Here is a 25,224-nt window from a genome sequence, read left to right on the forward strand (position 1 = left end):
CAACCATTTTCAATAGCAAACAATGGGGCAAAATTCCGGTTCGATTCGTGCTAAATTTTTTAAAATCGGCCCCTGGGAAGTGCTTTTAAAGTGAGTGACCTTTTTGTACACATACATACATACACACACACACATACATACATACACACATACACATACATACACACATACAGACATCATCTCAATTCGTCGAACTGAGTTTATTGGTATATGTGACTTGACCATCCGAGCCTTCTATCGAAAATTTGTTTTTTTGAGTGAACATATAGCCTTTCAGTACACTTTGGTGTACGAGAAAGGCAAAAACGCACAATAAAATGTACATAATTTCTCTCACGCAGAGTTTTTGTGCGGGTGATTAGAGTGCTGCGTGAGAGCAATGAGAGCCCGCAGATCATAATTCCAGTGCGCAATTTCTGCGCGCACGCAGAAAAAGCAGAACTCAGTGCACACGCAGTGTGTTCAAAGAGGTCAGTGTTGTTTGAGCATTTGGTGAACCGAAAGCATGCCAGTGAGTCCACAACCCGCTAAGGGGTATCAAATCCTGTGATATCAGAGACAAGCAGACGTCTTAAGCTGGTCAAGAACTTACAGTTGATGGATATTTTGGTTCCAAATTCCACCAAAAGGCTGTGCTAGTGAGCTAACAAATTTTGTTTTTCAAATATATCAGAAAAATTTGCAAAAAAATTGCAACGAAATTTCAATCTCATATATCTCATGATCCTGATTACTTAGAGAGTTGGTGTCTTCGGCAAAGTTGTTTGGCTGGTCAAGGACTAACCGATAATAAAACTTAAAATTTAAAATTCCACCGGTAGGCGGTGCTAGTGAGTTAGCAAATTTTGTTTTTCATATTTATCAGGAAAATTTGCAAAAACTTGCAACTAGCGCCGCCTAGCTGCAGAAACTTGAACCAAACGGTAATTATTCTGAAAGCCCTTGATCTACCAAACAATTTTGCCGAAGACACCATCTTTCTAAAGAATCAGAATGCTGAGATATGTGAAATGTAAAATTTGTTCGCTCTCTTGCGCCGCCTAGCGGTGAAATCACGAATCATACGGCCCATATTCTGAAAGCCCTTGACCAGCTGAACTACTTTGCCGAAGAAACCAGCTCTCTAAGTAATCAGGATCCTGAGATATATGGGATGGAAATTTTGTCAGTGTTGCATCTGCTTGTCTAAGATATCACATAAATCATAGACAAATAGATATGTGACACTAACGAAATTTCAATCTCATATATCTCATGATCCTGATTACTTAGAGAGTTGGTGTCTTCGGCAAACTTGTTTGGCTGGTCAAGGACTAACCGATAATAAGGCTTGAGATTCAAAATTCCACCGCTAGGCGGCGCTAGAAAGCAAACAAATTTTAAATTTCGCATATCTCAGCATCCTGATTTTGTAGAAAGATGGTGTCTTCGGCAATATTGTTTGGTTGATCATGGGCTTTCAGAATAATTACCGTTTGGTTCAAGTTTCTGCAGCTAGGCGGCGCTAGTTGCAAGTTTTTGCAAATTTTCCTGATATATATGAAAAACAAAATTTGTTAACTCACTAGCACCACCTAGCGGTGGAATTTTGAATCTTAAGTTTTATTATCGCTTAGTCCTTAACCAGCCAAACAACTTTGTCGAAGACACCAACTCTCTAAGTAATCAGGATCATGAGATATATGAGATTGAAATTTCGTTAGTGTCACATCTATTTGTCTTTGATTTATGTGATATCTTGGACTAGCAGATGCATTTGCTACTAGACGGCGTAATAGGGCACTGTATTGTTTTGATTTTGTATGGGATTTTGATGTTTCCTGGCCTTGTTGTTTACAAAATTTCTGTAAGAATGAAAGAGAAGAAATGAATTCCATGCAGTGCCCTATAGTACTTTCATACTCCCTGTGGTACACACAGTATTGCACTGGAAGCACGACTGAGTGCGCACTCAATGAATTTTTGTGTGCACATTTTCTGTGCGCACAAAATGTGCACGCAGAAACTGAAAAACATGCTTGTTCTATCATTTGTTTGAGCACTCATTTTGAGTGTGCCGCTGACGGATGCCAGAGAGTGAGCGGCTGGTTTGTGTGTGAAAAAAGTTGCGTTGTTCACCCTCGCTCTCGTTGAAGGTCGTGTGCACCCTTAAATGAAATAACACAGCACACGAGTAACTTTCACACAGCGACCGAAAAGACAAAAGAATTTTCACGCAGATTTGTGTAACACCGGATCAGCACATTTTGTGTGTTGATCCAGTGTTACACAAATCTGCGTGAAAATTCTTTTGTCTTTTCGGTCGCTGCGTGAAAGTTACTCGTTGCGCTGTGTACATCGAGTTCTGCGTGTGTAGTGTGTATGTTTTCTCTTCTCACGTTTCGCACTGAGGAGCATGCCATCTCTGCCCTTGCCAAATACAAAACAGTGAGGCTGTTGGAGTACGAAAGCCGGATGGATGAGCTGCACTAAGCAGATTGCAGCTCAGTGTTTCTTGGCACTGATGTTGATTAGCTGTTATTTGAAGTGTACACTCAAACCTCCATTTAAGTCGAATCCTTTAAAGTAAATTCTATTAAAATCCCTCCATTTAAGTAACGCATTTGCAAAACAAATGCAAATATGCTACGGTTTCGGAAACATCTGTTCTTTGAAAAGTTCATTAAGATGAATAGACCGAATAGGGACATTTTCGGCCCAGTCATGAGGCTGAACACTTCATTAGGCCAAACAGGTCAATAGGCCGAATAGGTCATTAGGCTGAATACGTCATTGGGCCGCAAAAATCATTAGACCGAAAAAGTCATTAGGCTGCAAAGGGCTTTAGGCCGAAACGGTCTTTATGCTGAAAAGGTCCTTACCGCAAAAAGGTTTTTAGGCCAAAAAGGTCTTTAGGCCGAAAAGGTCTAAATACGACGAGCACGATTTCTTGTACATACTTCTTGATGACCCATTCGGCCTAATGACCTATTCGGCCTAATGACCTATTCGGCCTAATGACATATTCGGCCTAATGACTAATGACCTATTCGGCCTAATAACCTATTCGGCCTAATGACCTATTCGGCCTAATGACCTATTCGGCCTAATGACCTATTCGGCCTAATGACCTATTCGGCCTAATGACCTATTCGGCCTAATGATCTATTCGGCCAAATGACCTATTCGGCCTAATGATCTATTCAGCTTGATGATTTGTTCGGCCCAAACACCAACTCCACCAAATGACCTATCCGTTACACTTTGATGTAACAATATTGTTCGGCCACACGACCTTTTTCCGACCAAACGATATATCGGCCTGATGACCTCTTCGATCTAACAACTTTTTCGGCCTAATGGCTCTTTCGACCTAATAGCGAGTGAGTTTTTAGAGGCAAAGTGTACAGGCCGCTTTTTTATTCGGATCGTCCGCGTGCACGTCGTCGTCGTCGTGCTAGGAACTCAATAAGTCGCAACTTATGAATGGATGATTTTTCTGTTTCATTACTCGCTTATTGAAGTTTTCGCTTCCCGTCGGCGCTAGTTCCCAATACACTTTTAGTTGATAATAAATATTTTCTTTCATTTTTCCATTTACACAAAAGAGTGAAAAATGTTAGTTCGGGCTCGCCGGTCGAGCAAAAATCCGGGCGCCGTAAGTAAGTCGCGTTCAGTGTATTTCTGTGTGGTTTTTGCTCCCTAGTGGAATGGAGACGCGCAATAGAATTTTCTTTTTGGCTAGTTTTTGCGTCGAACAGTGGTCGGTTGTTAGCGGCGGTTTGTGTATATTGATCCATTGTCAAATCATATCACCAACCATAGGTGACTCCCGAACTGACAAAGTACCTTACCCTACTAACAAAAAATTCCTTCCTGAGACAAACGTGAAGATGCAGCGATTCGCGGTCTTTATAACAACGTTTGTCTTACTCCCATCCTTGATGACCGTAAGGACGTGGCCGGCGCCGTTATTGACCTTATGAAAGTTAAGAGCTCTCAAACTGTGTACATTGAGAATAGTAAGCTAGTCCCAAGCCCTATTCATTTGGTTCCTTGTGCAATTTCGATTGCTCTGGTCAATCACGGAGTAGCAACTACGAATTGTGCGGTCATCTATGCTCATGCTCATGCTCATGCTCATGCTAATGGCCCTTTAGACCTAATAACGTTTTCGACCTAACGGTCTATTGGCTTATTTCGATAATTCTGTAAATATTTTGACGAAACTGCCATGGAAGAGCATGAACTCTATTTAAGCCAAAAACAGAACCCATTTACGTAATGAATCAATTTACGTAATGGATCTATTTAAGTATCCCCGACTCATTACTTAAATGGAGGTTTGAGTGTATTAAAAGTATTGAAAATAAATCCGAAATAGCGATTTCTAACGTAAACATCGTGATTGTCTGTGGCTCACTCTAACGCGATCATCCAATCTGAACAGTGGCAGTACGGCAGACGATTAGAGCTTGTATTGCTTTGTTCAACCGATCGCTCGATCGCCGGAGTGATATGGATAAACAGAGATCACTTTCGCTTTCTGTTGAGAGGTTGTGACGTCATCGATGCAGCGTGGTCAGTCAAGAAGAGATTATAGAATGGGGATGCTGAGCGAGAGAAGATTGGTCATCGTTGTTTCAGGTAGCAAATAGAAACTCACCACCGGTAGATCGAGTACCAATCTAGGCTCAGGTTTCGGAGAATATTGAGCAGAGTTTAGTATTAAGTAGCACACGGTCAGAATCGGTCCTGCGTGACCATCGTTTAGTTTTAAGAGAATTTGTTAGTGTTAGTCGAATAAATGTAGTGTGTACGAATTCCGTTTTAATTAAAGAGCTGTGTTTCTGTGAAAATGTTATGTGTTGTGTGATTCCTGAGTCCAAGAAGACCCACTAGGGATTTGGATAGCCATTGGATACCAATTGGAGGCAAATCCAGCCAACCCATCCTGCCCAGCGAACCACCTAGTTTCCAATCGACTAGTCGGACGAGTCGAGTCAGGTATCCATCCAACATAATTGGTCCTTCGAGCCGGATGCCTGAGGACCGTGCCAAGCCAGGAACTAGGACTCGATTGGCGCCACAGGACTTCGGAAACAGCCACACACCATCCAACAATTACACCATTGTGCTTCGTGGAAGAAAGGAGTGTCGCCATCATCCCGCGGGACAATTAGCGAAGGGAGGATAATTGCATCATCGCCATCATTAGTGGAGGCAAAGTAATCAAGGGATTCTTTGTCAAGGATTTGGCGCGTCGCAAGGATTAGCGCTATTTGGATTCCAGACACTGCCTGCGGACTTCTGGCCATTGTTGGACACATTCCGGGATCGCTCTCGGTCTGGACTGGACACTACATTCGGAACGGATTCCTGTTTCTCCAGGTAATTATACATGTAGTGTATGTCCTACCGAAGCTTAGGCATTCGTGATTCTAACACCACTTTTCGAACCCTTTCTGGACTACACGCTCTTCGACCACGGAATTTGGACCGTTGATGACCAGCTGGTCCCGGTGAGGACCCTAACCGGAATTTTCGTGCTACTGTGCTGCATTGTAACGATTACCGACAACCGTCGGCACCCTGTATGTGAGTGAGGACCGAATACGTTTCATTTACGTGCCCCTGCAGTGCCCACCGTTCCACCACCATTTCATCGGCTTCATTGCATCTACCGTCGGAACAATCAACGGTCAACAAACTGCGGGCAGCCATTGCTAGGAACAGTCATCTACTCTGAGTGAACTACCAACGTCGAGTGTATCGGCCGGCCCCATTTGGACAGTTTGAGCAACCGAATCAACGCGTAGGAGTGAGGGATTCCACAAGAAGAGGGAGCGCCATCGTAGTTTTGTCCAGGTTAGTGCTAGAGCAAGGTATATGTCTGCCGAAGCCTAGGCAGCAGAATTACACGATTTTAATCCATTATAATATCCTCTTCGATAATTGTGGACGGACCCCCGATTGCTTACCGAGAATTTTGGTGAATTTGCACAATTTTTGGCGTTTTTTACCACGCTACTGGATTTGCTGGGTTCGTGCCACTGCTGGTTTCTCTTGGTGAGTTGACCGCAGTATATGCCCGGCCGAAGCCGAAAACTTTTGATATTACATTTGGATTTCCCCTCTTCCCCAACCTATTACCGCAAACAATTTGGAGTTTTGACAACGTAACGTCACACCTATAGTGGCTCTTGATAATTAAAGGATTTGGGTACTTATTCAACCGATTGGACATTAGCCACGCTGTTGGTTCTTCCAGGTGAGCGCCACAGTATATGTCCAGTCGAGGCTGGACACTTTTTTGATTACTACATGCTGGTTTCCTATCCTCTTCGTTCGTCCCATCTATGAACGACAATCGCATCCACATCGAGTGACGAGTACTGTGCCTCCATAGCTGACCCACTGGTATTTCTGCGCATTTTCGTTATTTGGCGAAGTCTTCTGTTGTGAAGGTCAGTTAATTTGGAATAGTGTGTGTCCGCCGAAGCAAACGGACTCCGCGGAATATTACATCACCTCTCTTTCGTCTCGCATCTCTACTGCTGTACCAAGGGACGATGGCTCCATCCAAAAGGCCATCCGTGAAGAAGACGTCGAGCTTGAAGTTGCTGATGGCCAAACTCAAGCAAATTGAAGCAGCCTTCAACGACATCCGTCGATTTTCCGAGAAAATCCAGGAAGCTACGTCCGCGACCCAAATTCTCCTTCGGTTGGAAAAAATCGACGACCTATGGGAAAGGTATGGAGCTGCGCTAGTGGAAGTTCAATCCCACGAGGACTTCGACGATGAAGATGAGGATGGTGACACACTCGATAAGCAGAGGCAGGAGTTTAGTGACCGTTATTATGAGGTTAAATCAGTTTTAACAGATCAAGTTAGGAGTAGACAGGAACCAGCTAGTTTAAACCAATCCATTCGTGGGGATCCTCCAGTGCCAGCCTCACTTGATCACGTTCGCCTTCCGCAGATTAAGCTGCAAACTTTCAACGGGGAAATTGACGAATGGTTGAGTTTTCGAGATCTGTTCACTTCCTTGATCCATTGGAAAACAGATCTGCCCGATGTAGAAAAATTCCACTATTTAAAGGGTTGTCTACAAGGGGAACCAAAAACAATGATCGATTCGCTCCAAATCACGGCTGCCAACTATCATGTCGCTTGGGGAATGCTGACCAAACGGTACAACAACAGCAAGGTGTTGAAGAAGCGGCAAATCCAATCCCTACTCAAGTTGCCTGCTCTTCCCAAGGAATCCGCCTCTGAGTTGCACGGTTTAGTAGAGGGCTTTGAGAAGATCGTGCAAACGTTAGACCAGGTTGTACAACCGGGGGACTACAAGGACCTACTACTCGTGAATTTGTTGACGTCTCGTTTGGATCCATCCACTCGTCGTAGCTGGGAAGAGTTCTCCTCCACCAAGGACCAGGACACGTTGAAGGAACTCATCGAATTTCTCCAGCGCCGGGTTCGCATTTTGGAATCCTTACCACCCAAGGCTGCAGAAGCTACCAGATCATCCAACCAACCTCCGTCCAGGCAACGGAACCCTGCAGTGAAGAACAGCTTCAACACCGTTCAGTCTTCTGGAGGAAGCTGCTTTGCTTGTAGTGGTAATCATCCGCTTTTCCCTAGGCTTTTCCAGTGCAGCACCTTTCAACGAATGTCAGTGACGGATAAGGATTCGTTGCTGCGGTCTCATTCGTTGTGCAGGAACTGCTTCAGACCGGGTCATCAAGCCAAGGAATGTCAGTCGAAGTATTCCTGCAGGAATTGCAAGGGTCGTCATCACTCGTTGGTTTGCTTCAAACCGGAAAGGAGCTCTAATCCGAAGGCACCAGCTAAAACCAGCAACATGACCAAGGAAGCGCCACAGTCCTCGAGTAATCCCACTCAATCGGCATCCAATCCCACTCCACAAGCAGGGAATGAAATTATCGATCACGATCGCGATAGTAGAAAACTCCCCCACACGCATTATCGGCGAAAAAAGACGTGCGATAATTTCAGACCCGGGTTTCTCCCGAGAATGTGTTTTCGCTCGTTCCGCAGCGCCGAAAATCGATTATCATCTGCAATGAAAAGTTGACTGGTTTGCTTTCTGCTCTTTGTTCGCCTTTCCGTAGTCCCGTCGTCATCGGCTGTAGCTTTTATGTACAAAATTTCTATCCACTCTCGAGCAGCTTGTGTGGTTGAGTGGTTTTGGTTCGCGCTCATACACATTTTTGTGGAGGGTCTAGGTTCGAATCCCGTTAGCGGCAAATTTTTGTTATTTGCATTCTGATAATTATCGCGATAACTTTGCAGGCGGATAAAGTTGGATAGCGAAAATGAAAGGAGAGATTTCCAGTTTTCGGCTATCTTTGATCGGGGACAAACAGCAACGACCGATAAACATTTCTCACAGGAAAAGTAAAAACAGAAAAAATCGGTTGCTCGAAAAACGCCGATTTTCGTCTCAATTTGCTGATAATTTCATTCCCTGTCCACAAGTAGCTAACTTGGCAGCTACCGACAGCTTGGTGGCAGGCACAGTTCACCCACGGTGTGTCTGGTGGACAACATTATTTTAAAAAAAATCGGTATCGCTAAAATACCCACCAAACGAAAGCTAAGGGTCCCACCTTTCATTTGAGACTTAAATGAGAAAGTTCTATCGGCGGGTCTAGAACAATTTTTTTTTTTTTGAAATAGTGTGATATTTTTTGTATTTTCTCGAAGTACTTAGTAATAACGAAAAAGTAATAAATTGCCAACATGGCTTTCCGACGGAAGATTTTTTATATGATGTTATTGCTAATTTAGAGAAAAATTTCCGTTTTACGGAAGATTGAGAAAGCTACCGCAGCTGTCAGACTACTGATTTTCACTAAGTTATCATCAATCGGGTCAAAGATGCCTTGGATACGACGCCGATGATCATTGTTTGTTGTTCCTTCCCAGAGCAATTGAAGGGCCCAGAATCAAAGGGGTGTAAGTGACCATTTTGTCGATTTTGAGCTGAGCATAGCATAAAATTCTTCAGATTTCAAGCTTTCAGGAACTTTTTTGAGATTGTTTCTACGATGATTGGAAAAATTACAATAAATCAGAGAAAATTAGGTTGATTTTGAAGCTCCATACATTTTGTATGGGATGAAAAATTGGTCAAAAACTTTAAACCTCATTTACTCGAAAGTGCGTTTTTGTCACTTACACCTCTTTGCTTCTAACCCCCTCAATTCACATTGCAAGCATACTTTGATAAAACCGTCTGTTTCAATGATATGATGATTTTCAGGGCTGCGGTAGGACTTTGACAGCTGCGGTAGAAGTCGGCGGCTACCGCAGAGTGGAAATTTTTCAAAAAATCCGCAATAAGTACACTTCCCACAAAAGCATAATAGTCCCATGTTAATAAAAAAACAGTAAACAGTAGTCAGTTTCGTAGTTCTGGGCAGTTAGGGGAGACTGGGGAGACTTGATCCCTTTTTCTTAATTTACCTGAAACTTTAAGAAAAAACACAAAACTAGATCCGATTTCCGTACAAAATGGCAGGTAAACATCTATTGCAAGTAAATACACAACAGAAGACCTTTAAATTTTTGTTAATGTTTTCAAAACTGTGTTTTTATGGAGGCATGTCTTATGATGTATTTTTCAAAAATGGGTGACACTTGATCCCCCTTAGAGCACATGGTTTATTTGAATGGAAAATAATTCCAGAGTCTTCCTATTCATTTTCTTTTCGAGTTTTCTTGTATTTTCGATGAATTTGGAGTGTTTGAAATTGTAAGATTTCCTTAAATTTTTAAGGATATGCCGTATTTTCAAAATGGGGAGACTTGATCCCCCTTTTCTTGGTTTGTACTAAAGTTCTAATTATCTGACACATTTTATCGTTGAATAGACTAGAATTCCAAGTAAATAGAGGCTTCCGAATAGAATTTTATTTTTCTCATGTATAATGTGTGTGTAATCCTCGAGGGATCAAGTCTCCCCATGTCACTGTTGTGTATACTAAGCTGAATTAATTAAAATATGCTAACAACAGCCTTATTTGGATAAATAAGTTTGAAAGTATTCTATTTAAACTATGTGCTGTGAAATTTTGACATGTTTTGTTTTAATTTTCACAAAGTTATTGAGATTTTTCGGAATCGCCTAAAAGATTTCTGAAGGACTGAAAACAAACCATCAACCGTTAAAAAATAATGCAATGTACAATCAAAATCACTTGTAGCCAAAACATAGTCGTTTGTCCAGGAGTAGTTTTGAAAAAATTATGCTAGAAGAAAAATGTTTTTGATTCCGAGCAAATATGGGGGGAACAAGTCTCCCCAGGGATCAAGTCTCCTCAGTCTCCCCTATGCTTAAAAAATGTAATAGTTTCAAGTAGATGGACATGATGAGTTCAAATTTCAATTTACAATTTACATCATGCTCTAATACTCGTAATTTTTATTAAATCACCGTGTTCATCCTTATAGAATGCATTTGACAAAACTTTCAATTATTTAAAGAATTTTATTATTTTCTCTATTGAGCAATGTACGATATAAGCACAGACAAACAGACGTAACACTCTTCAATAGGGCTTGGCACATGCATTTAACGATGAATTTAAATTTCGTTTGATTTCCGCGATTCTTTCACCATAGGAGCTAATGTTCGATCGCTTTGATGTTTGCAAGTGTACACGTTGCTGAATGATACAAATGAAACTTACAGGAGACATGTATAAAAGTGTGCGTGTTAGGCAAACGTCAAATCGCATCCCATCATGGCCGACAGTGTCTCGCGTGGTTCCAGCAATAGGTGGATGCATGTTCATGAAAAAGACAGCAAAAAAAATTAATGAATTTTCTCTAAGAGTTACGCGTCTTCTTGTCTGTGATATAAGGGAATGGCTGTGTGTTCTAAATACCATGAATAAGCTAAAACTGTAAACTGAGCATGTTATTGATACTTTTACTTTATAAACAAGTTCTACAAATCTCTAGGCACAAAACATTGCCAATTTATTTGACTGAGCTGTTTTAAGTGAAAAACATCCTTTAGGCCACGATGTTAGATGCTAAGATACTACAATTAATTACAAGACGACATACTCTTTCCAGAATCCTAAGATGGCCGCAACTCGATATTTTCTGGAGTCAAATCTTTAAAACGCGTCTATTTCTAATGGGGCAGGTGGGTCACGACACATAATTTGAGAAAGGCGGTCCTACAATAATGGAGCAAAACTTAAATAAAAATTGTATTGATTTATTTTAGTTTTTTGGTAAAATAGGTACTTTTTCATAATATCGAATTGTTATCCGAGATTTTTTTGTTCTCAAGGCCGTCATTAACATAATCATTGAAAAATCTAAAGTGGTTTTCTCGTCCAATACTGATATTTTCGTATCAAAAATGTATTTACTGTACTGCTGCAGGAGAATGTAGTACAGTGATTACATTTTCAATGCAAACATGAAATCTCCCTTTTGCATCTTTAGCAGAACTGCAACGAGCACTATCTTTTTGCATCATCGGTAGTAGTGCTAGGTCTGCCGCGTTTGCTCTTAAATAAAGAAGAAACTGTAGTTCTTGCAGCACTACATATTTCGCAATTACAGCAAATATCAATACTCTGCGTAGAAGACTCAAATTATATTTATACATAAAGAGAGTAATTCTAAAGGGTATGATCTCATCATTGAACGAATAAACTTTAAATGAGTAATTGCGATATATTATCGTGGGATAATACCAACTTCTATATCTGGTATATTTCAGAAAAAGTTGATCAATAATCTCAATAACCTGCTAATACAAATAAAAACAAATTCGGACTTTTCTATTTTATTCTGTCTTTTATTTGTTTGCTCAGTCATCTAAAATATCTAAATCTGTGAATATCAACTACCTTCGATGATATTGATGGTTGCAGAAAAAGCTTCTTTGAACACATCACGCACACCTTGGTACGGTTTTCATCGTGACTTTATGATTTCATGTCATAGTTGTTTCTCTAAAAGTTTGGAACTTATGTTGAAATTGGATTCCTTAATTTTTTATGATTCAATACCTAATGCTATACTACACAGCAATCCTTCAAATTAGCGAAAAATGTTAATTGCTTTTACAAGTACCAGAAAGGGGCACAAAATGAACGTATACCGGCCTATAATGGAACGTGGTCGTTTTATCCGAGCTACTTTGTTGATCGTTATATTTTTATTGACATCCAAGTCATGGCCTATTACGACTGTAAAAATTTTCGAACATTTGGCACTGTCGATAAAAACGAGGAGAATGGCAGTCGAAATAACTTCTTCTTCATGTCAATAAGAAGAAGATGGTTAACACATATACCTAAATATTGGTAAAATTCTATTACAACTCCCTTAAATATTTTTTAACACTTGTCTAGACAACATTTTGTATGGAAAATTTTGAATATGTTTTTCCCGTTTACTCTATTAATATGATACGTTACTAATGAGCGACCTCATACGAGCCCATTAGGTTACACTCAAGGTTGAAAGGAAGAAAATGCAAGTCTTAGACACATTCCACGCGGTACGTTTCGAGCGAGAATCAAACTTTTGCTTCCAAAAATTGATATGTTGTCATATACATACCAACCAGCATATCAAACGATCAGATTTAGATAGAAGATTCAGTTTATGCTTTCTAATTGGGAATTGGACCTTTGTACTTCGAAAGAAAACAAGAAATACAGCGTAACGGGACACCATCGCAAAAAATGACGAATTTTGACCGAACGCCAAGAAATTTGCTACTTTCTAAAAGCAGTTTTTAAAGTTTCAGGTACTATTAGAAGAATATAGGTAATTATCTTCATTTTGGTGCAAAAAGAATCAAAATCGACAGCAGGAGCCCGGAAATATCGTTCAATGAAGTTAAAAAACCGCGGTGTAGAAGTGCGTGGAATGTGTCCTTATAGTAATGAATTTTTGAAAAAAAAAAAATTGTTCTAGGACCGCCGATAGAACTTTCTTGTTTTAGCCTCAAATGAAAGGTGGGACCTTCTGCTTTCGTTTGGTGGGTGTCTTAGCGATACCGATTTTTTTAAAATAATTTTGTTCTACCAGACACACCGTGCACCAATGTTCGTCAAAGGTTTTGTTAGCAACCGCAGTTGTCGTTGTTGAGGATAACAACGGCAATAGGGTCCCAGCTCGTGCTCTTCTCGATTCTGGGTCGGAGAGTAACTTCATCACCGAGCGCCTCAGCCAGCGCATGAAGGTTTCTCGTAGCAAGGTGGATATTTCGGTTCTTGGCATTGGGCAGGCAGCAATCAAGGTCAACCAAAGGATTGTAGTCACGATCCGTTCCCGGCTGTCAGAGTTCTCGCGCCAGATGGGTTTCCTGGTGCTTCCGAAGGTAACAGCCGATCTCCCCACGGCTAACATCGACATCTCCGGCTGGACCATACCGAAAGGAATCGAACTTGCTGATCCGTCGTTCTGCGTTTCGTCAGGAGTTGATCTCGTTCTTGGTATAGAATCGTTTTTCGACTTTTTCGACTCTGGTAGGAAGATTTCGCTTGGAGAGCGACTTCCGTCCTTACACGACTCCGTTTTTGGTTGGATCATTAGTGGAGGATTCGACGAAGGGCTTCAAGGCTTGCAGATCAACTGTAATGTCTCTACTTCGGATCGTTTGGAGGATCTACTCACCCGGTTCTGGTCCATGGAGGAGGTGGATTCTACGAACTATTCTCCTGAAGAAACTCGCTGTGAAGCTATCTTTATGAGTTCCGTACAGCGAGGGGCGGACGGTCGCTATTCCGTAGCACTTCCCAAAGATGAAGACGTCATCTCTCGGTTGGGCGAATCTAAGGAGATCGCATTCCGACGTTTTCTAGGCACCGAACGGAGGCTTACCAGGGACGCAAACCTCCGGAAACAATACGTCACCTTTATGGAGGAATATCTGCAGTTGGGTCACATGCGGAGAATCGAAGAGGATTCAGAACCCACCAAACGGTGTTTCCTTCCTCATCATCCGGTGGTCAAGGAGGCCAGCACCACCACCAAGGTCCGCGTGGTGTTTGACGCATCCTGCAAAACGGCTTCAGGATTGTCGTTGAACGATGCGTTGCTGGTAGGGCCTGTGATACAACAGGATCTCCGCTCCATTATCCTTCGCTGCTGTACTAAGCAGATTATGCTGGTGGCTGACGTGGAAAAGATGTTCCGGCAGATTTTCATTCATCCAGAGGATAGGCCATTCCAATCGATTCTCTGGCGTTCATCTCCGGTGGAGGAGATAGGTGTGTACGAGTTGAACACGGTTACCTATGGAACCAAACCGGCTCCGTTCTTGGCGACTCGTACACTTAACCAATTAGCCATGGACGAAGGAGAACGATATCCGCTGGCAGTGAAGGCGATTACAGAAGACACGTACATGGACGATGTCATCACAGGTTGCAGTAACTTGGAGGAGGCCAGGAAACTACAAAATCAGCTGGACGAAATGACGACTAGTGGAGGTTTTCGGCTCAGAAAATGGGCATCCAACTGTGCAGCGGTCCTGCACGGTGTTTCCGATGATAATTTGGCGATTCGTCCGGCGGATGGCATTAATCTAGATCCTGATCCGTCTGTCAAGGCTCTAGGTTTGACCTGGCTACCCGGAAGGGATGTTTTCCGCTTCCAATTCCATGTCCCACCTGTCGATCCCGATGAAGTTCTCACCAAACGCAAGGTTTTGTCGATAATCGCTACGTTGTTCGACCCGCTGGGTTTCATCGGCGCTACAACGACAGCTGCAAAGGTATTCATGCAGCTTTTATGGACTTTAGAGGATGAAAAGGGCAAGAAGTTGGACTGGGATCAACCGTTACCTTCGACGGTGGGTGAGTCCTGGAGAAAACTGCACGTCCAGTTACCGATTCTCAACGAGATTCGTATAGATCGTTGCGTAATCCTTCCAAATGCAGTAGAGGTGGAGCTACACTGTTTTTCGGATGCGTCGATGAAGGCATATGGGGCATGTCTCTACGTCCGCAGTCTAGACGAGGCTGGCAATGTGAGAGTTCAACTACTGTCATCGAAATCGAAGGTCGCTCCGCTGAAAACCCAATCCATACCGAGGCTGGAGCTCAGCGGTGCATTACTATCGGCCCAACTCTACGATAAGGTTCGTCAGGCAACCAATCTTCAAGTTCGCACGACGTTCTGGGTGGATTCTACGTGTGCTCTACGGTGGATCCAGGCTACTCCATCGACATGGTCAGTTTTCGTCGCTAACCGAGTTGCGAAGGTCCAAGCGATCACGGAAGGCTGCGAGTGGAGACATGTGGCAGGTACGGACAACCCGGCCGACTTGATTTCGAGGGGAGTAGGACCGAAGGAGATCATTAACAATGATTTCTGGTGGCGCGGGCCTAGTTGGTTAACCGAAGCACGGAGGAACTGGCCAGTTTCAGAACCAGCTCCGTTAGAAGTTGGCGAAGAGGAAAGAAGGCGTACTGCAGTTGTCGTGACAGCATCAGCAATAGCAGAATTCAACGACAGGTTAATCTCCACAACAAAATCCTACACAACGTTGATTCGTCGTGTTGCCATCTGGCAGCGTTTGATACGATCACTACAGGTGCCAGAAGATCGTCCGAAAGGGTTCCTCAAGGCGGAAGAATTACGGATGGCAGAATTTACGCTGATACGGAAGGTGCAGGAAGAAGTATTCCCGGATGAACTTCGAGCTATCCGGAAGAAGGAACCAGTCAGCAGAACGTCACCGCTGCGCTGGTATCACCCTTACATTTGCCAAAATGGCATTCTTAGAGTCGGCGGGCGTTTGCGTCATTCGGACGAGGCAGAAGACACCAAGCACCCTATGATTCTCCCAGGAAGACACCCCTTAACCAGGATGGTATTTGAGCAACATCATCTGCGTTTACTCCACGTGTAAGGAGCGGCTTTCCGCCTTTACCCGCTGTTACCCGGCAGGGCGGCCTAAAGCAGGGTACCTCCACTAATATTTGAATTTCGGATGGAATTAATTGTGAAAATAATAATAATAAATTTTGCAATATTCTTTTAATACTATCTAACCTTTGTTTTGCCCCGTTCTCCCCAAGGCAATTTGGCTTCGGTCGACTCGTTGGGGCCCTTGCTGCAGTGGTGGTGGTGGTCGTCGTTGGCTCCGCTTCCGCACGGATTATGCGGAGCACCTTCCTTCTTCTTCTTTCTTCTTCTCCTTCTTCTTCTTTGGGCACTGGGGCTGCCGAAGCAACCGTCCTTGGCAGTTAGCTAGGGGGAAGAGCGGGCTCCTTTGTCGGATCCCCCCTAGCGACGGTGGCGATAATACGCCGGGCAAGTCACTCGCCGTGACTAGCCCTGGTAGTCTCCGCAAAGTACTACCACAGGTGGTGAGCCCCTTTACACCTACCTGTCTTCGTCCTCCTTGACGTTTAGCTACACGGGCGAGACTGGCTCTACTGGCTGAGCCCGTGTAGCGAGGACGGTGGGTTTTCGGACACTTTACTAGACCGCCGGGAAGCGAAAATTCCTTTACAATTAGCTTCCCACTATGGCGGTGGTCCAGTACCCTTTTGCACTGCACTTCCACAGCACTTTTTTTCGTACCCGAAACCGTGGGCCGGCACTATTTCACTAGTGAACCACTCGTGGAATCACTCCCGACGTTGCTGGGAACAATCCTCCAGCTTTTGACGCGAAACACCACTTTTCCGGGCGTAATTAAAACGGGTTAAAAAACGCGTCCGTCGCACTACACGGTTTCGATACTTCTCTTCGTTCAATCCAAAACAAAACAGCCACACACCGCAAACGATTGTTCTGCTGCTTGTTGCTGCTCGATGTGTGCCATGTGGTGGGGAGATTGGGGGTCAAATGCCTCACCGATACAATATAATACGATTTTATTTTCCCTATACTAATTTCACAAATTAAATAAAAATGACAAAATAACAAATTAAAATGTTCCAAAACACAGTGGTGTTCACAAATTTAGTGGAAAATTGTAACCACAGGTTACACACGCTGGTCCGCAACTTTTGTTGGCAACGGTTCGGCAGCGCTACTGGCCTCTAGGAGGAAGGAATGTTGCAAGGCAGGTCGTTCATCAATGCATCACGTGCTTCAGGTCGAAACCAAGGCAAATACAACAGTTCATGGGAGAGCTACCGTCCTCGCGGGTCTCGATCTCCCGTCCGTTTTCCAAAGCCGGCGTGGATTATTTTGGCCCAGTCTATCTACGACCAGCACCACGTAGAGCTGCCGTGAAGGCCTACGTAGCCATTTTCGTATGCATGTGCACTAAGGCGGTACACATGGAGTTGGTCTCCGATTTGTCCACGGAGAGATTCTTGCAGGCTCTCCGGCGATTCGTCGCGCGCAGAGGAAGGTGCACAGATCTGTATTCGGACAACGGTACGAATTTCGTTGGAGCTCGAAATCAACTGCAGGAGCTGTTCCATCTATGGAGACATTCGGAGTATCGGCAAGACCTCGCTAGATTTTGTGCCAATGAGGAAATTACTTGGCATTTTAACCCTCCCGGCTCTCCACATTTCGGAGGATTGTGGGAAGCTGCAGTACGCTCGGCAAAACACCATATACTCCGCGTTGTTGGTGTAAACCCGGTGACTCACGAGGATATGTTCACGTTGCTGGTGCAAGTGGAAGGCTGTTTAAACTCCAGGCCGCTGACTCAAATGTCAGAGGACCCAAATGACCTTGAACCGCTTACCCCCGCACACTTTTTGGTTGGTAGTTCCTTGCAATCGTTCCCAGAAACGGACCTGCGAAGGACACCTACAAATCGTTTGAAGTGTTATCAGTTGGTTCAGCAACAGCTCCAGCACTTTTGGGATAGGTGGAAGCGGGAATACCTTTGCCAGCTTCAAGGGAGATCAAAGCGTTGGAAACCACCTGTTCAATTTGAATTAGGAAGGCTAGTGGTAGTTCAGGACAAAAACCAGCCGCCGATGCGTTGGCGTATGGGTCGCATTGTAGCTGTACACCCTGGCACTGACGGGGTCGTGAGAGTCGTCACGCTGAAAACCGCCGTTGGAGAATTGAAACGAGCGGTCGAGAATATTTGCCTGTTACCAGTTCCAGAATTAGAGACCAGTGAAATTTAAGGCAGTGACCCTTCCTTTCCCGTCCCAATCGAAGAGGATTTGTCTATTTTCAGGTACATAAATCAAGATTTCTGGGTGGGTGAGAATGTCTGTGGCTCACCCTAACGCGATCATCCAATCTGAACAGTGGCAGTACGGCAGACGATTAGAGCTTGTATTGCTTTGTTCAACCGATCGCTCGATCGCCGGAGTGATATGGATAAACAGAGATCACTTTCGCTTTCTGTTGAGAGGTTGTGACGTCATCGATGCAGCGTGGTCAGTCAAGAAGAGATTATAGAATGGGGATGCTGAGCGAGAGAAGATTGGTCATCGTTGTTTCAGGTAGCAAATAGAAACTCACCACCGGTAGATCGAGTACCAATCTAGGCTCAGGTTTCGGAGAATATTGAGCAGAGTTTAGTATTAAGTAGCACACGGTCAGAATCGGTCCTGCGTGACCATCGTTTAGTTTTAAGAGAATGTGTTAGTGTTAGTCGAATAAATGTAGTGTGTACGAATTCCGTTTTAATTAAAGAGCTGTGTTTCTGTGAAAATGTTATGTGTTGTGTGATTCCTGAGTCCAAGAAGACCCACTAGGGATTTGGATAGCCATTGGATACCAATTGGAGGCAAATCCAGCCAACCCATCCTGCCCAGCGAACCACCTAGTTTCCAATCGACTAGTCGGACGAGTCGAGTCAGGTATCCATCCAACAGTGATTAAGTTCTAAAATATTTCAGGCCGAACATGTCTAAAGGTCCTATCTGCAGAAGAGAGGCTCTCTTTAGTTTCCCTCTCTTTCGTTAATATCTCAGCTGTTTATTTGTATTATGATTGTCTCCTTGCATTGAACGATGGTCAAAACAATCGTCTCTTGATTTGTACTGCAAAAGTAGTTGAAAAGTGTACCATTACTTTGCAATAATTGAAAGAGAAAGTGAACAAAGAGAGCCTCTCAAATGCAGATAGGACCTATTGAAATGTTTGGCCTGATTTCTCCTTGATTTTTTTCCAGAAATTTATTCAGGCATTCTTTCAGCAATTTCTCAATACATTCTTTAAGAAAATCTTCCATGAATTCATCAGAAATTCCCATTTTTGAGTTACGCCCTTTTAAAGGGCGTAAAGCCCAATATTCAAAGAAAAAATCGAAATATTTAGTACTCAACCATTTTTTAACGATTTTGATGAAATATTTTCCTGAAGAATTGTATTGCATTGAGTATTAGATTTGTTTAGCATAGTTTTTGTTGAAATAATTGAAGAAAATATGACGTTTTTGTGAGTTGACATAAATAAAAGTGTATTTATATGAAAATATTTCAATAATATTTGTAACTTCTCAGGTTCAAATACGGTAAGGAAAACGTGAATGTATATAAACAAAAAAAAATAAAGTAAATGAAAGGAGACCTCTTAAAAGGAGAAATTTAGCATAACATGTGAAAAGGGCCAAAGTGCTTTTTGTAAACAAACACGTTTCGATCGCTGTAAGGCCCAACTGTACCCACGTATATCTGAACCGTTTACCGATAGCCCGAAGATTTGTTTACAATAAGCACTTTTCACCTTTTCACATGTTATGCTAGAAACGATATTATGTGTGTTTGAATAAATGAAATAAGAGTTGTTGTTTTAAGCCCTTTACATACTAGTTTTATTCGCACAAGACAAAAAAAAACGAATCAATTCTGTATGAAATCATAAACACCAATATGTGATGATTTATAAATTTTTAATGATAATTACATCTAATCGTATTATTTTGATTAAGAATGTAGTGTAATATAAATATTGCCCGTTGCGAAGATTTATAGATTCCGACGCAAATAAATGATTAGGCTCATTTTCAGCGTAGGTGCATTATAAATGTTTGTATACAATGCAAAACTATCACCAACTGTGTACCTAACAACGCAGCGTAAAATATTCACCACGACGCGGTCTGTTTTTATATCTGTGGGCCCACGCAAGAAAAAAACACGCAACTAATGTTCGCACAGGAGTCTAAACAGGTGGAATCTCCGCAATAATAATACCTACACTGAATGCCGCTTTACGGTGATAAAGACCACAAAAATGTGTTTAAATTTACTATTGTAAAACATGATTATCACACCACAAACGCCGCCTGGCAGCGTGTTGTCTTATCTTTTAAAACTATGTGGACATGAGATGTAATTGAAGAGACTTAGTAAAACGATAATGCTGAAGCAAGTCTGTTTATATCTCATTTCTTTAAAAGAAATATCTATATGTTTTCGCGGTTCATTTCAACTTGGGCGCTGTCCATAATCTACGTGAGGTATCAGTTCACTTACTATGCATAAATGCTCTATTTTTCATAGTACCTAAAACCAACCTTGCTATTTTGTGAAAAAAATAGGCGAGTAGCCTTGAGTCGTTTTCAACAGTGAGCGAAAAGTCTCTCTCCACCGCAGCACCTGTGCAACCGCTCGTACGAATAGCGCGGCACCGATAGTAAATTTAAACACATTTTTTGTGGTCTTTATCACCGTAAAGCGGCATTCAGTTTAGGTATTATTATTTATAATACACTACATTCTTATTCAAAATATTACGAATAAATGTAATTATCATTAAAAATTTATAAATCAACACATATTGGTGTTCATGATTTCATACAGAACTGATTCGTCTTTTTTTTGTTTTGTGCGAATAAAACTAGTTTGTAAAGGGCTTGAGGAGAAACTTCAGAGAACACAAGCATGGCTTCCACAATGGCCGACTTGGTCCCCTACTCATGTTTTCAAGAGTACCAATTTTGGAAATTCGTAAACAAATGCTCTCGATTTGGAAAAGCTGTCTCTTTTTGCAAGTGAGCAAAGCCAGGATAAACAAGTGCGGCTGGGTTCGTTGCTTCGTTCGTCAGATGTGTGCCTCTAAAGTTTGTATGCAGAATTGCAATAGTATTTCTTGATGTTTCACCTTGAAACAACAGCTCTTCGTTCATTTATTCAAACATACATAATATTGTTTCTAGCATAACATGTGAAAAGGACCTAATTGCTTTTTGTAAACAAACATGTTTCAGAAAGTGAAATCTTCGGGCTATCGGTGAAGGGTGCAGATATTCGTGGGTACAGTTGGGCCCTAGAGCGATCGAAACGTCTTTGTTTACAAAAAGTACTTAGGCCCTTTTCACATGTTATGCTAAATTTCTCTTTATAAGAGCTTTCCTCTCATTTACTTTATTTTTTTGTTTATATACATTCACGTTTTTCTTACCGTATTTGAACCTGATAAGTTACAAATATTATTGAAATATTTTCATATAAATACACTTTTATTTATGTCAACGTCATATTTTCTTCAATTATTTCAACAAAAACTATGCTAAACAAATCTAATACTCAATGCAATACATTTCTTCAAGAAAATATTTCATCAAAATCGTTAAAAAATGGTTGAGTACTAAATATTTCGATTTTTTCTTTGAATATTGGGCTTTACGCCCTATAAAAGGGCGTAACTCAAAAATGGGCCCTACGATTTTTTCAAATTTTGTCCAGACATGCAGGATAGCCATAGAAAATGAATGGTGGGCACCGATTGGATGGAGATTTTTATTTTATAATAACGGTCTGGGGAGCACCGTGAAATACAATTACTTCTTCACAACATCCTTCTGAGATCCCTTTCACAAAAATCTTCCTTAAACTGTTTAATAAACTCCTTCATGACTTATTTTTACGAAATTTATTCAGAGTTTTCTACTATAAATTCCCAAACTGATTCCTTCAGAAATTTCTCCAGGAATCCTTAAAAAAATCTTCCATAGATTGGTTCTCCCAGAGATACTCTAATAAACTGTTTCAAGGAGCTCATTAGATATTCTTCAAAGAATATTTCCAGATATTTCTTCAAGAGTTTTTTAAGAAAGTTTGTTTAATATTTTAGAAATTACTCCAAAGATTCCTTCAAAAATTTCTCAAGGTCTTCTTTAGGAAAAACTTCCATGGATTCATCAAAAATTCCACCAGAGCTCCATCAGAAATTCCTCTTGGAAATTCTTCCCGAATTTCAAAAGGATTCCTTTAGAAAGTTATTCAAACAGTTTCACAGTATTTTTTCAGAAAATGTTTCTGAGATACTTCAAGAAATGTTTTGGAGAATCTTTCACATAATAATTGGAAAATTCTTGCAGCAGTTCCTTCAGAAAATCGTTCAGAAATACTTTAAGAAATTCGTCCATGGAGTCCTACAGAAATTTCTTCCTTCAAAAATTCTCTCTTCAATTCCTTCAGATTATTTTAAAACCTTTTTGAAGGCTTTCTTCAGAAACTCTTCCTTAGATTCCACAAGAGAATTCTCCCGGAATATCTCGAGAAACTCCTTCAGGCATTCATTCTGAAATATTTCCAAGTAACACAATCGTCACAGAAGAGTCACGGCGGTGCAATAGTCACTGTGACTTACTTTTACCAAATAAAAACTCACTTGCTAAAAGTTAGTCAGAAGTCACTGTTCTGATTAACAAAACCTGCGCCACCGTAACTCTTCTGTGACAAGTGTGTTACTTGGATTCTGGGGATTCGTTTAGAAATTCTTCAAGATATTGATATTTTTTTCTTGAACTTTTCTTCCATGTATGTTTCTCTATTTCAATACAATACTCCTCTATAACATCATTACAATACTCCTCTATAACATCATGCTGAGATCTCTTTAAGAAATTTTCATACGATTGATCAATAAATTTCTCCAAAAATTCTTCTAGTGATTTATTCAGATTTTTTTTAAGGATTCCTTCAGAAAATCTTCAATACATTCATTTCAAAAACTTGCTTGATGGATTCATTCAGAAATTCCTTGAGGAATTCTTTCAGATTCTTTTCCACGGATCTCTTTGGAAAGCTCTTTTGAAACTCCTAAAATAAGTTGAAAATGGGCAATCTTTGCGTGATGTAATTTATGAACGCTCCCTTAATCGTTCCACGGAGTTTTTTTTAGATATTCTTCAAATAAAACCCATTTTTTAAAATTTCTACCAGAATCTTCTAAGTTGTCTTTTGAAAATTCTCCCAGGGATTCCTTCAAAAAATCTTCTGGGCTACTTTAAAAGAATTCCTTCAGAAATGGAATCCATCAGAAATTGAACTCGCCAAGAGATTCCTTCACTTAATCCTACAGGTCCTTCAGAAGCTCATTCAGCGATCCTTTCGGGAATGCCTACAAACGTTCCACAGGTAAGTCACGCTGGAATTGCTTCATGATTTTTTTTAAGAAATTATAATGTTATTATAAATTCTTCTACAAACGCTCGCATGACTTCCTGCTGTGATTTTAGCAGGAACTTCTCTTGAGACTTCTGTAGAAATTCATTCACAGATTAGTTCAGGTATTCCATCCTGTTTTTTCTCGAAAATTCCTCAATGAATTTCTCCATGAGTTCTCTTAGGAACTCATGAAGAAATTTCCCCACAAATATGTTGGAAAATAATTATTCTTCTATAGATTTCTTTAAACATTCTTCTAGAAATTCCAGCAGGAATTAGACTGACTTGTAAAATTTGTATAGGTATTCCTCCAGAATTATTGCGAATTTTCTTTATCAAACTAATAAAATTGTCAAATGTCAAAACTAAAGATAATCGATGAGAACATGCTGCCAAAGGCAGGATCTGCGTAAACGAATGCTTGCATATGCTTCATTCTACCAGGCAGTCTATCTGTTTCTTTTTGATTTACCGTCTTCGAAAAGGGAAAGTTGCCTACATTTAGGCGAACCAGTATACCGTTAGTACAGTTGCCTTGTATGCAAGTCTGTTCTCTAAAAAAGGATCAAGCATTCAGCGATCAGCAGCGAACGACTGACATCGGGGTGATCGACTCATATCGGGAGAATTTACTTTTTTTACTGTCGCTTTCAGCGTAGACAGCTAGTGTTTTGTGGTAACTGAAGTTAAAGGCACTCTAGTGGTAGGGGCCTGTCCATAAACTACGTAGACTCAGAGGGGGGGGACGGGGGGGTCTGGCCAAAGTCTACGGTCCATACAAATTTCTAAAATTTTGTATGGACAAAAGTCTACGAGGGGGGAGGGGGGGTTCTGAGATTGCCAAAATTGAGTCTACGTAGTTTATGGACAGCGCCTAGGGGGATTAGGGACATAATGGACACCCAAAGCAAATGAGTACGTTAGGCCTGTATAACAGAGTAAAACTTAACATATTATCAGTTGACTTGCAACTTTAACTTGTTTCCTACGTCTTTCAATCATTTACAGCAGGCAGAAATAATGAATTGTAAACGTGTGTTTTTCGGGGCTGGCAGGAAAGATACGGGGCGAAACGGACACCCCTGCATATGGGTAATTCTCGCTGAGACCGGCCCACTATTTACACCTTGTCTTCAAAAATGTTTAAGGTGCCGATTTTCTGAAAGCCCTCGCCTAAAAAGTAAGAAAAATGCATTTGGTTACTCAAATTGATGGACCCCCCGTTTGTTAGAGCCACAACAATTTTTGCAGACCCCTCGATTTTGGTCAAATGGTGGCTCACTAAAACCGTTACAACTCGAAAGTTTCACCGAAAACCACCTCAAAACGAAATGTTGTTGAAAAGAGGAGAGATAGAGCTACTATTTACAATAATAAAAAGTTGGGTCGGCCATATTGATTTTGGCCGCCATTTTGGATTTTTATACAAAAACATTTTTTTCACCATGAGGGCAACCACCGATTTTCGAAATTTTTGCATCAATTGAAAGCTAGGACATTTATACATAACATATCAAAAAATTAGAGATGTCTTTTTCTTCTTTCAAAAGTTATCTGCCGTTTCGTAAATCTTGCCACTTTTGCGCACTGGGCCCGGTGCCGACCGTTTACATAAATGCAGCGTTTTTTCGCAGTGTTAACGAACAAGAATTAAAATTCTGAACCCACTAATGGAAAGTTGAAGGTTTAAGCTTTTCAAAACACTAAAAAAGTTATAAAAACAATGCCCGCATCATTGAGAAACAGTCAAAAACGGAAACGAACCTCCGATTTGGCCAAATTTTGCGACACGCGCCTTTGTGTATACATGCAGGCGTAAACTCGGATGCTGTTGCATGTCTTTGCCGGTGCGCATGGAAATGTATGGAGAAAACGTGGCTCAATTTACAAAACTGTAGA

The 25,224-nt window shown here is 41.5% G+C and overlaps 1 protein-coding gene across 1 annotated transcript; it reads left to right on the forward strand.

The window, feature by feature from the left end:
- The first annotated feature begins 6,551 nt into the window (after positions 1-6,551).
- LOC134290953 (uncharacterized) lies at positions 6,552-15,608 on the forward strand. Its single transcript, XM_062858186.1, has 3 exons — positions 6,552-7,531; positions 13,076-15,385; positions 15,450-15,608. The coding sequence occupies exons 1-3, from the start codon at positions 6,552-6,554 to the stop codon at positions 15,475-15,477; spliced, it is 3,318 nt and encodes a 1,105-aa protein (XP_062714170.1). The 3' UTR covers positions 15,478-15,608.
- The last annotated feature ends 9,616 nt before the right edge of the window (positions 15,609-25,224 follow it).

The sequence above is a fragment of the Aedes albopictus genome, chromosome 3 (genome assembly GCF_035046485.1).
Source record: "Aedes albopictus strain Foshan chromosome 3, AalbF5, whole genome shotgun sequence".
Classification (NCBI taxonomy): Eukaryota; Metazoa; Arthropoda; class Insecta; order Diptera; family Culicidae; genus Aedes; species Aedes albopictus.